The sequence below is a fragment of the Phocoena sinus genome, chromosome 11, assembly GCF_008692025.1.
Source record: "Phocoena sinus isolate mPhoSin1 chromosome 11, mPhoSin1.pri, whole genome shotgun sequence".
Lineage (NCBI taxonomy): Eukaryota > Metazoa > Chordata > Mammalia > Artiodactyla > Phocoenidae > Phocoena > Phocoena sinus.
Window position 1 is genome coordinate 84,437,177 of NC_045773.1, and position 13,105 is coordinate 84,450,281.

The following is a 13,105-nucleotide window of genomic DNA, read 5'->3' on the forward strand; positions in this document are numbered from 1 at the left end:
GGTTCAGAGGAAGCAGCTAAGAAATTCTTACCCTTCAAGGAAACGCTAAGGCTCTGGGGCAAGGTTGCAAATGTTCCTTTTTAGACGTTTAAAAGAGAGATGGGTGTGTTAGTTTGCCAGGGCTGCCATACAAAGTACCATAGGCTGTGTGGTTTAAGCAGCACGAATTGATGGTCTCATAGTTTTGGAGGTTAGAGATCTGAGATCAAGGTGTCAGCAGGGTTGGTTTCCTCAAGGGCGCCTCTCCTTCGCTCACTAGACGACCACCTTCTCCTTGTGTCTCACACAGCCTCTTTTGTGTGCCCCCATCCCTGGTGTCTTTCCCTCTTCTTACAAGGACACTAGTCCTATTGGTCAGGGCCCCACCCTAATGACCTCATTTTAGCATGATTACCTCTTTAAAAACTTTATCTCCAAATGCCATCACATTCTGAGGTACTGGCAGTTAGGATTTCAACATATGAATTTTGGGGGAACATAATTCAGCCCTTAACAGTAGGCATCCCTCTATTTTGTCAGTCGGGAAGTAGAATGGTTAACCTCACATCTGGAGAGCCTTGATATTGGGATTCATTCTGAAAGCACCCCACGCTCATGTCTAGGTTCACAGGGACCAGGGGCATACAGGGAGGGGGGCATATGCGTGGGGAAGATGTGGGTTGTCTTTCCTTGGACCTCAATACCTGGCCAGCATTGAACCCTGTGCCCCATCAGCTAAGACCAGTGTGCTTCATTCCAGTCTGGACCATTTGTTCCACACTCGTGATGAGAAACAGAGCCCTGGACGGGTATCTGGCTATTTCCCACCAAACTGTCAAAGCCGGTTTACCATCTCTGGAGACAAGGTATGACAGCCCCTCCCTCCCCAGGAAAGTGGACACCACAGTGAAAGTTTTCTTAGCTGTACTATATTGACTTACTGCTATTTCACAGGCAATGGGGAAACTGGGTACCTCCCTGTCCAGCGGCCATGTGATGATGAATGGGACCCGTACACAAGTACTGCTGGTTGGGGCCCCGACTCAAGGTAGGTCGCCCGCCATGAAACTTGCTTCCTTTTAGTCATGTGGCTCCTTGACCAAGTCATATTGGGGGAAAGTTAGGAGATATGGAGGCAGACAGACCTGCATTTGAATATTTCCTTTCCTCATTAATAGCAAGCTGGGTCACCTTGGGGAAGTTAAACTCCCTGAATGCAAAACACAGCTTATAATATCTACTTCAAAGGTTTGCTGAAAATCACACGTGAAAGTAACTTGGTGTGTTTTTAAAGCTCCTATCCCATTGAGCTTGGAGGCGGAGCAAATTTTATAACCCAGTTCACCAGGAACAGGTCCACTCTGAGGGTGTATGTTAATAAAACATTATTTTGTCTGGTTTATGGGCGAGTTAAAAGAACAAAACAAAAATCTACTCCCTCCAAGAGTATAAAAGTAAGTTATGCTTATTATAGAAATTTGTGAAAATATAAGGAAGGTATATAGAAGAAAAAAATCACCCCTTATCCAGATATTTTAAAGCTTAAATGCATACATATTTTTTCACACCTAATATTTTATATCTTAAGCATGTTCGCATGTTAAATATCCTTCTAAAACATTACTTTTGATACTTGTATCACATTTTTTCCATACACACATGCCAACATTTACTACCATCATCCTGTTGCTAGAGGGTCTAATCTTAAGACTCTTACTACACATTGTGAAATTATTTTTCATTTCGTACAATATATTTGAATGATACGTAGAAGTGGATTGGGCAAAGGAGTGGTTAAATCTTTCCTTGCATGAGTAAGGACAAAGCATTACAACAGAAAGTTGCTGCCTTAGCTTTGGAATCGTTGTTTTCTTCTTTACAGAGTCTAGGTAGTGATTTCTAGACTCTTGCAACACACATTACTAATTCTGGGTCAGCACTCTTGCCCTCAGAGTGCTGTGAATTAGAGCTTCCCAAATTTTCTTAGTTTTAGTCCCTTTACTGCCTTAATAATTTTCTCCATTATCAAATATTGTATAAAATACAGAATATACAGGTTAATTATATATGATACATATATATAAATGATGCTTTTTGAGATAAGTATAAAGTCACCTGCAGTTGTAAGAAATAATAAAGGTCATGTTACATTTTATCCAGTTTTCCCCAATGATGATAATCTGCACACCATAACCAGTGTCACAACTGGGTTATCAACAGATACAATCCACCAATCTTGCTCAGATTTTCCTATTTTTACTTGTATTTTGATTGTATTTCACCCACATAATTTGAGGGGCCCAGACAAAATTTGTTACCTGAAATTCTGGATCATTTTTCTTAACAGGAGAGCATAAAGCCAAGCACAGGGCCTTTCTCAGTATGGGGCCCCGCGGGACTCAGTAGGTTGCAGATGCTGTGTTTATGTCCTAACAGCTTAGCTCCTTTGGGGTACTGTACCACTTCTCAAACCCTGGAATCAGATTAGACACCGCTATCCTCATCTCGATCCACACTGATTTTCTAGTGGTACCTGCATTTTACCGTAACAACCCATTATGATAAAATCCCAGTTTTGCAAAGATGTGACATCATTGAAAGGAACATAGGGATCTAATGTTGAAACTATGACCCACCTCCAGCAGGTAGGTCATGTGGCATCCGACAGATGTCATTGTGTTACCAGCAAAAGTTCAAGATACCTGCAGTATCCCCGTGAGTTCGCTGAAGCGTTTCAGTGTACAGTTGGGGAATCACAGCTCTAGGGACAGATTAAGTTAAATGTGAAAAATCTGATCTACTTTCAGGGCAAGTTTGAGTAGGATCTCTGGGTCAGAAATGTGGCCACTATATACAAGTTTGAATATTCAGTGAGGATTTTAGAGTGCTGATTAAAAACTATGAAGTACTTTCAGTATGAAAAAGAATACTCAACGATGGCAAGGTTGAAGTGAGATGGGAACTGACACACTGCTTGTGAAATGTAAATTGATATACCTTTTCTAGAAAGAGGTCTGGCAAAATGGCAAGAGCCATTCCCCAAATCCAAGGCTCTATGGGCCCCTTCTAAGAATCTGTTCTCATAAAATACTCAGAACTCTGGGGAAGGATATTTATCATAGTATTCATTACAAAAGCAAAAACTTAAAAATGGCCTGAGCGTAAAAAGAATTTTATAATCTGCAAAAACCCCCATTAAGATGTGTGTATGTATATGTAAGGATATATCATTGTCCAGAAAGAAATATATGCTTTATATACGTTTTCTTCTTTATACTTTTTTGGGGTGTTTCCCACACCTTTTATAATGATCATATATTAAAAAAAAACCTTGGCATTCACAAACTTAACTATCTCACAGTAATCCTGAAAGTCAGTGACACAAAGTAACCGATAACTTCTATGTCCTATCTTCGTCCTTGTGATGACAGCAGTTACCATACTGTGGTTTATTTCAGATGTCGTGGCGAAGATGGCATTCCTGACCACGACCTTGCACCAAGGTGGGAGCACTCGGATGTATGAACTGCCACCTGACTTGCGGCCTTCTCTGCTCAGCACCTTCAGTGGAGACCGCCGCTTCTCCCGATTTGGTGGCGTTCTGCACTTGAGTGACCTGGATAACGATGGCTTAGGTAGGAAGGAACGGTGTCTCGGGCCAGTAAGAAAGTCCTTTGCTTAATTGATGGGTCCCCCTAATTGGCTCACCTAGGCTCTAACCTCATAATGAATCAAGACCAGAGCTGGATGTACAAGAGTAGTACTTTTTGAACATGGTGACACGAGAGCCACCCACATGAACTATTATTAATGAATGATAACAGAAAACAAAAGCCTCTGACTACATTGGAATGAAATCAGGACAGACCTAGTAAAAGGTGTACTAATATTATTTGTGGAAGGTTGGGTCAGGATCCAGTAGTGTAGTGCAACAATGACAGCGAGTAGATACTTCCTGCTGCTGGTTTTCATTGTTTACAGATGAAATCATCATGGCAGCCCCACTGAGAATCACAGATGTAACCTCTGGACTGATGGGGGGAGAAGATGGCCGTGTCTATGTGTATAATGGCAAACAGGTCACCTTGGGCGACATGACAGGCAAATGCAAATCATGGGTAGCTCCATGTCCAGAAGAAAAGGTAACTGTTCTTGTACACAATTCCATACCATCCTGGGAAAGGATGGCTACTTGCTGATGCCTTAGTAAATTATGTCCACTACAGAACTCTTAATATTTCTGCCTGAACTCAGGTAGCCTGCCCCTTACCTGGGGTCAGGACACAATCCCTTGCTTGTGTCTGTAGGCCCAGGCTGCCTGCTTACTGGCAGTTCTGCTGTGTTCACCCCCCACAGCTGCAGTTGGATGGGGTGTCATATTGGTTCTTGGTCAGAGCCGGCCACTGCTTGGTTAGGAGCCCACGGCAGAAGAAAACAGGCCACGGCCATTGGAGTTTCAAGAAGACTCCCAATCTTTTTATTTCATCCTTCATTGCTTTGTTTTATTCCTTTTCTCAGGTGGGTTTCCTTAAGTTTCCTGGGTCTAAAACACTTGGCTGTTATTTTTAAACTTAAAAATCACTTTTTAAATTGCAAAAAGTGAAAGTTTATTGTAAAAATATTAGAAAATAAACAGTACAAAGAAAATTAAAATCTACCTAGAATTCTACTCTACAGAGATAACGTCTGTTAACCTTTTGATGTGTATCCTTCTAGTATTTTGCTATGAACTTAATTGCTACCATTTACTGTGTATTCACTCTGTGCCTAGCACTATGCTACACATAAAAAATCTAATCCACATCAAAGCTATTAATTTGGTATTTTATACCCATTATAAAGAAATTGAAGATTGGAGAAGGAAGTTGTTACAGGTCACACAGCTAGGAAATAGCAGAACAGAGACTTGAACCAAGAGCTGATTCTAAAGTGCACTCTTAACCACTACACTGTGCGTATCTTATTAACGGTGGTGACCATATTGTACAAGATTTTGTATACAACTTTGTTTTCTATGCCTTCCTATAGTCTTATACAATATATCTACCAGATACCTAGTATTTTATCTGTAGATAAACCAGTTTAATCATTAAGTGATTATTATTAGTCACTTAGTCCATTTCAAATTTTTGCTGTTATAGTAAGAAATATTCACATATAAACATTTTTATACATCTATTTTTCTGAGCTAAACTATAAGTGGAATTTCTGGTGACAAAGGGCTTCTCTAAAATGAAGAAATGTGAGTGTAAGGGTGTAATTAAAATTGGTTTAAAAAAACCCCCATGAACAGTAATAACGTTGTCTCCCTTTCTCATCACTTTCTTTCAGGCCCAATACGTATTGATTTCTCCTGAAGTAAGTACCTTCTGAAAAAAATGAAAAACTACCCAAAAAAAAGCAGCCCTTCCCCTTATTTCAAGTTGATAAAATAACATGGTGGGTTTTTTTTATAAATTTATTTTTGGCTGCGTTGGGTCTGTGTTGCTGTGTGCGGGCTTTCTCTAGTTGTGGTGCACGGGCTTAGGGCTTAGTTGCTCCGCAGCATGTGGGATCCTCCAGGGCCAGGGCTCAAACTTGTGTCCCCCGCATTGGCAGGCAGATTCTTAACCACTGTGCCACCAGAGAAGCCCCATGGTGCGGTTTCAAAGGCTATTAACAGACTGTGTGTTTTCCAGGCAGGCTCAAGGTTTGGGAGCTCTATGATCACTGTGAGGTCAAAGAAAAAGGTGAGTACCAAGACTGTACCACTTTGATATCTGCATTTGTTCTAAGACTGGGATTTGGGGATGATCTCATTTTGTATGTATTTTAGATTTTTTTATTTGAAAAATAGAGGGACACACAAAAACTCACACATAATCCCATCATTTTTTGGTAAAAAGTTTCCCTTGCTACCCCTCCAACTTCATCCTCTACAGCAGGGGTTAGCAAATTACAGCCTGTGGGCCAACTCTAGCTGGCTGCCCGTTTTCGTATAGCCCATGAACTAAAAATGATTGACATGTTTGCAATGATCAAAAAATATATTTTGTGACACATGAAATTTATATGAAGTTCAACTTGCAGTGTCTCAAGTTTTAGTGGAATATAGCCACGGTCATTCCTTTCCTTACAGCTGCTACTGTTACCGTTGATCAGTTGCCTCAGACTGACATCCCACAAAGCCTAACATATTATCCTGGGCCCTTCACTTGCCATACTGGCTAAGCACTGTTAATATTTTGGTTCTTCTTCTACAAGACTGTTTTTGTATGACTTTAGAAACAATACACATGTAACTGTCTTTCAGTGCCTCCTTCCAGACAAGTACATATAGAACTGATTCTTTTCAATGACTGAATAGTAATTTATTGTCTGGATGCACCATATTTTATTTCTTTGGTTTACTTTCTCAATAGACATTTAGTTATATCTCATAGTTATTTCCATTTTTTTTCCTATTGCAGACAACGCTCTAGTGAGCATTCTTGTATCTTTATAACTGTGCAAATTTCTCTGCTGGTAAGATTCCTAGAAGACTGCTAGGTCAAGGGGTATGCACATTTTGAATTTTTAATAGATACAACAGATTAAATGGGTTTTATCTTAAAATTTACAGCTAAACCACTGATTCCACTCATTTATTTTAGGATATGACAGTGTATGGAATTATGCTAGGCTATGAGAGAGAGAGAAAGTTTTAAGATTTATACACATGGGAAGTTAAATAAAATGCAAATCAGTGTAGGATTAAATGGTAAAAAGTGAACTATGAGATGAAGTTCAAGTAGCCCTTGCTGTAACTCATTTATAGGCAAGCTCGAAAGCAAATACTCAACCATTATTTATACCAACTGAAGGGGGTGGTACAGATCATCTAAAAGTATATTTGATTCCTTTCTGTATAACAATGCAAATTCATCTTCCTTATTACACTTCACAAGTCAACTAAGACTGGGGGCCCCTAAAGCATTCAGTGTAAAGATAAATCAAAGGTTATCTTTAAAAAATGGACACACACAATCTGAGGATGATCAGAGAGGGTGGCCTTTTACTTGAGTAAAAGTTATGACTTTGAAGACTCCTTTCTCTACGTGAGCATTAAGTACTGAACTAGTAACCAGCTAGAACCAGGAGGACTTGGCACTTACCTGAGTGGTACTGCCACTTCCTGTGGGGCTGCCTTCAGTCAGCCCCAGGGCCCTGGCGGAGCAGTGTTACACTGGGCACCAGAGAGGCAGACAAACCTGGTCCCTGCCCCCAGGTTCTTAGAGTCTAAGTGGAAAAATGAAACACCTGTAAGACCAGCAGGTCCATTTAGGACGACCAAAGGCAGTCAGAGATAAATGGAAGTCTATGCTGGTGGAGTCAGGGAAGGCCTTGCAGGGCCCCTCGGGCCTGAGTGGATCTGGAACTAGGAGTAGGCTGACTGGGCAGAGAGGGCAAGAAGCAGGGTAAGACTTGATTTTAGGTATGAAGATGGTTTAACCAGGAAATGGAGAGGAAACTTAGCTCACAGACTACAGGCAAATCCAGTAAATGAGTAATTCCATAAATAAGAGTTGAGATTTTCCCTCTTATCTGACACTAGTGTATTTAAAAAGATACAAGCAAAGGGTTAAGCATAGTATTTGACATATGGTAAAGGCTCAACATGTTAGCCTTTATTTCTGGATTCCATTGGTAGTTTTCAAAATTAAGTCAATGAGAAACGTCACAGAAGGGTTGGTCATTTTATGGTCACAGCCTGCTCTACCACAACCCTATCAGCCAGTTTGATCAGCTACACCTCATTTATCAGCCATGGTCCAGAAAAACTCTTCACAGTTTCCAAAACTAAAATCCACCTCAAAAAATGTTTAAAAACTTGTACAAGCTTAGACCATTTTGAAAGACAGTTCCTACAATATTTCAAGCAGCAGGGGCAAAGGCCAGCCTGTTTGTGGCAGTCTTATTACGCAAGATATGCCGTCTACGCTGCACCACAGCTCAGATGCTGAATAAACACACATGGACGCACTTTTCCTTTATGTACCAGAGAAGGGACTAGAGAGAACTTCCTCAGCTGTGGTTTTCTGAACCTACAGATCTGCCAAAGGGGTATTTAAGCTCAAGCCCTGGGGTCTGGCCAAAGTCTTACTCATCTTTATATTTCCAGAGCATAACACGATGCCTGGACTACAGCAGGAACTTAATAGATGTTATGAACGGAAAATGAATTCTGTTTTGTGTCCCCTACAGAACCAAGTTGTCATTGCTGCTGGAAAGAGTTCTCTGGGAGCCCGACTCTCTGGGGCGCTTCACATCTATAACCTCGGCCAAGGTTAAAGGTTTCATTCCATTTTCCTAACCTGCCCCTCCCTCTCTCATGCCAAGTCATCTCCAGGGTGAGCGTTCTGGTGGACAGAGTGGTGCATCCAGTGGAGCCTTGTAGATCCCACCACAGGTGGGGCTCCTGGGGATGGAGACATACACACTAACAGCCAAACTATCTGGAAATAGGATACAGTAAATGGGGACATCAGAAGCAAGTGAAACAGCAAATACTCTGGTTAGTCATGTCCCTTCCAAAGTTTGTACCTAAACTTATTCCTAACTTGGTTCCTGTGCTCAGACCTGCTGTACAACCTATTTCCTCTTCCACATGAGTACCTGTGTCTTTCTGATGACTGGAAAGGCGTCTCTCTGGTTATCTCTTAGGAAAACCTCTGTAACACAATTCTTCCTAAAAATGTCCTTTTAAAGTTGGTGACCCATTTCAATCAAACTGAACTAGAAAGCACAGTATACAGGAAAAAGGCACGGTGACCCATTCCAATCAAGCTGAACTAGAAAGCACAGTATACAGGAAAAAGGCACAAGGAGGAGAAACAGAGTGAGGAGAAAAGTAAGGGGTGAGGCATAACCTCACAACTCCAAAATCATCTTGCAAATGCTGTGGTCCTTTCTTATGAGGATGATTGTATTTCCAATGTTTCATATAGTGAACGACAAATATAAAAAGTAAAACATCATCTTACTGTGCCCTCAGATGCTTTCGGAGAAACGACTGTTCTAACAGCAGATGAACCTAGTGAGCTAGCCTGAAGTCATCCCACGAAGCCTTGGGTGCGTTAGGCTGCCACAAGCTGTGCCAACAGAACTAGAGCAGAAAGGAGAGATCTGTCCTGAGCCGGAGGCTACTGCAAGGGACCAAGAGGAGTGAGGCAGGCTTGTTTCTGCGCTGGTTTTAGCAGAGTAGATCTCATCTGCCAGTCCTGCAGGGTGGCATATTTAAGGGAAAGGAAATGTACCACAGGATTTCAGCTTCACTAAAAATCTGCAGGCATTATTATCCATAAACAGTAACTAGTTGATTCTCTATCAGTCAGGGTACAACCTCTTTCTTCTGACACTAGTGAAATGATACTAAAAAGCAGGAGAAAATAAAAAATGACCAGAGCCCTTCTCTTAGCTTCTCTGGAGGCAGTACAGAGACTGGTCAAAGGAGACAGGCATTCAGCTGAAGAGTAAGCTAAATCAGAAATCAAGGAAAAGCTAGTAGAATTACAACCGTGAGCATAAGGTGAGTATGTATATAGGAAAACAGCATAAACAGGCACATACCTAGATAGGACCTCTGGATCACTCCTGGGACTGTCTCATCTTTCTGAAAGAGGTATACTAGCTGCATGGTTCCCCTATGGCACAGCAAAAAGCACATAGAAACACCGTGTGGTTTTTGGTTAACAATTATTGGCAGCTCAACCTATTTGAAGAATTATTTTTAATTAAAAGGAAGTTTATTTTTAGGGGACCAGAAATTAGCTGTAATTATGAGTTTTTATGAATTGAGACGTCTGAGTGTAGAACAAGCTAATGACACTGCATTTTAGTAAAGGCATGTTTTCACTATCGGATTAGAAGGATGCATACCTTCATATTGCCATTATTATAGAAAGTGTTATGCTTTACTAAATGATAGGGCCTATGTTTAAACATTATTCTCTACCTGAAGATTTTTATTTTCTCAATGCCTGAACATACCACATAGCAAGCAGCAGGAGGAGAGGGTTAAAATTCACAACGTTAGAAGCAGGTTTTCATATAGGATATCAAACCATACTAACCCCATATTCAAAATTATATAAATTGTACTTCTACTGAGTATATGGCAAATAGGTAAAAACCCAGCATACAGGAAAAAAGTCTAATACCTGACAGTCTAATGTATTATCCTAATAGGTGGATTAAATTTTCACTCTACTATGTATTAACTGTAGTTCCAAGCATTGATTCTGAAATACTTAACAAAAACACCTTAGGGATTTAATCTCTCCTGAACACAAACCTGAACTTATACCATTTAACTCAAAATTACCTTTAAGATATCAGAACACATTTGCAATTTTTTATTACCTGTATATGCCAAAACTTTCATCAAGGCTTCAATACTGGAATTGTTCTATGCCTTTGTATCACAGACCTACAGAGATTTGAAGTGAGTTTGGGAATAAACTCAGGTCTCTGAATTCCCTATTCCATGCTCCATCTGCATAGCTATTACTAAGGTAATGACAATAAATCCTGAATTTAGAGTGAGTTTAACATTGCAATCCCAAAACATAAAGCTTGTACAACTCTTGGAATAACCAAAATAAACGGCTTTTTAATATGACTATTTAGTGGTTATCAGTCTTTACCAAGGATGAAGCAAGTGTTAATAGCATCTTAAAATGACGTCTATTCTTGCCACATTTTCTTAAAGGCCTTACAAAGGCAATCTGTTAAGAATATCATTCCTTGTACTTATACGTGTTAAACAGAATACGACTGCCTGCTTACTCATAACTGAATGTTTGGTATTCTTTCACCTTACTTACATACTCCGTCTATTTAAATTCAAAATTTAAAACTGCTGAACATTTTTTTGGCATAAGCTGCTATTATTTGAGGGCTCTTTAATATAAGAAGCATCCTGCTACCTATCACCAAAGCAGAGCTAGCTGACAGCTGGAAATCATACTTGATTTAACCACCTTCAAGAAATTTAAACCATTAGTACCTTCCCTTCATCAGACTTATGAGGTAGTTGCATTTATTCTCCCATTTATTGATGCGACATGACTCATCAAAAATTTTTGTAAGCCCACAAACTAAGCAACATCAAAGAAAAAAAGACCAAAATTCTATCCTATGCCTGATCTTAACCAAATCAAGTTTTGCCCTCTGGACTTCCAACTCTTCATATGTCACAGTTAAGTGATATTTATTACCTTATTTTACAGTGATGACCTAAGATCAAAACTAGCAGCAGAGTGCTCTGAGGTGTACCAGAGAAGAGTGCCCTGTGAAATCTAAATATTGTCAAAGATACTTCATCTTGGAAATCATCAAATAGATGTATGATGCCATTCACATTCCAACAACCACACCATAAAGTGTGCTCCAAGACAAGCCCAGCCTGTTTCATGCTATTCTAATGTCCTCTCATAACCAGACATGGGAACAGGGAAGACTTAATATTTGTAACTTTTCTTTCAAATCGGCTACTAGAAGATCATTTTTATTCCTAGCACTAAACCACCTGGCAAATGGACCCCTAAACTCCCTCATATGACACATTAGGGTATCGGGTATCCTCCAACATCATCAGGGTATGCATATTTATTTTACTACTAAATTTGTAGCGCAAGAGCTGCTCTGAACACTCTAGAATCTTCTATGCATCTTTTGGAGGCAAATATAACTGTCATGTTCTATTGCATAACTGTACTTAACCTCCAGAAAATAATTTGGGTTCGCCAAAAAGTTTGTTCAGGTTTATAAACCCAACATTAAAAGAGGCAGAAGATGTTAAGTACGATAGGAGTTTTTTTTTTTTTTGGCGGTACGCGGGCCTCTCACCATCGCAGCCTCCCCCGTTGCGGAGCGCAGGCTCAGCGGCCATGGCTCACGGGCCCAGCTGCTCTGTGGCATGTGGGATCTTCCCAGACCCGGGCACGAACCCCTGTCCCCCGCATCGGCAGGCGGACTCTCAACCGCTGCGCCACCAGGGAAGCCCCAGGACAGGAGCTTTGAGACATACAAATATCAGTCATTTGTTTTAAACCCAAATCTGATTGTGAAAACCAAAAGGTATCACAATTTTAAAGTTTATCTACCCTCTTGTTTTAGGAAGCCCATCTGTCAACCTCCAAGGTGTAGGCAAATAGATTAACTAGGCTACATATATTTTCCTTTTTGGGGTGACATGTCTATCTGTTCTAAAAACCAGGGAATGACCAAAACAGCTATAAAGCAGTAATAGAATGGAAATTCTTTCAGCTCAATTCCCAAAAGCTTTAATTATAGTCAAGCAAAGAAAAATAGTTTCATTGGTTGAGGAAGTAAAATTCTGATTAACTGGAATCTATATAAAGCTGACATTAAACTCATTTCCTTTTTTTTAATTCCTTATATAAAAAGGGGGCAAATACAAGAAAATAAGATTATGTCAAAGACTGGTTTAAAGCACAAACTCCCAGAGTTTGTTTTAAGGTTAATATATATTCTGCTAGCTTGTCAGTTCAAATTCACAAGAATGTGATTCCTTGTACTAAGACTAAGGCAACCTGGTCTCATAACTGTGGGCTTGTCAAGTTTCTAGGCTTCATTTGGCATGAGGCTGCACTTTTGTTGACATGTATAAATTAAATAAAATTGATACCACAATCTATTCTTGTGTTAAGTTAATCTCTTCATGCCTTACATGTCTATAAAAACAGCTTCTTAAGTTTGTAGGAAATAGAACTTTGGCCTTTTACAAAACAAGTGCTTTGTTTCTTTACTCAGAATCCTGAAAATGCAATTAAGTTCTAGTACTGTGACTGCCATAATATTTTTAACATCAGACACTATAATTTAAAAGTGGTTTTTTCCCCAAGTCTCTGACTCTTATAAAAGAAAATAACAGAAGAATATCAGAATTCTCCTGTGACTACCATAAAAAAATAATTCAGTTTCCACCGGGTTGTGCCTAACGGTTTGTTAGGACACTCCTGCTTGATTCAAGTCCATCCGGCCTGAAGCTGTGTTTCACTTCCGTCCTTCTATCTGCCTGCAGTGTCTTTTTAGGTAAAGAGGCCATCTAAATGAAGCAGAAAAATTCGTAATTTTAGTTGTG

The 13,105-nt window shown here is 40.0% G+C and overlaps 2 protein-coding genes across 8 annotated transcripts in view; one reads left to right on the forward strand and one right to left on the reverse strand.

Moving 5' to 3' along the window:
- The window catches only part of GPLD1 (glycosylphosphatidylinositol specific phospholipase D1), an 85,741-nt gene extending 75,120 nt beyond the window's left edge, over positions 1 to 10,621 (forward strand). For 3 of the 4 annotated variants that reach the window (XM_032647454.1, XM_032647455.1, XM_032647452.1), the window contains 7 exons: positions 740 to 845; positions 934 to 1,027; positions 3,438 to 3,614; positions 3,961 to 4,121; positions 5,311 to 5,337; positions 5,658 to 5,708; positions 8,203 to 10,621. In XM_032647454.1, the coding sequence (XP_032503345.1) occupies positions 740 to 845; positions 934 to 1,027; positions 3,438 to 3,614; positions 3,961 to 4,121; positions 5,311 to 5,337; positions 5,658 to 5,708; positions 8,203 to 8,289 (703 nt within the window). In that variant the 3' untranslated portion in view covers positions 8,290 to 10,621. The remainder of the gene's footprint in view (positions 1 to 739; positions 846 to 933; positions 1,028 to 3,437; positions 3,615 to 3,960; positions 4,122 to 5,310; positions 5,338 to 5,657; positions 5,709 to 8,202) is intronic. The other variant, XM_032647453.1, reaches the window with a different exon arrangement.
- Positions 10,528 to 13,105, reverse strand: part of MRS2 (magnesium transporter MRS2) — a 30,195-nt gene continuing 27,617 nt past the window's right edge. For all 4 annotated transcript variants that reach the window (XM_032647460.1, XM_032647463.1, XM_032647462.1 and 1 more), the window contains exon 11: positions 10,528 to 13,069. In XM_032647460.1, the coding sequence (XP_032503351.1) occupies positions 12,959 to 13,069 (111 nt within the window). In that variant the 3' untranslated portion in view covers positions 10,528 to 12,958. The remainder of the gene's footprint in view (positions 13,070 to 13,105) is intronic.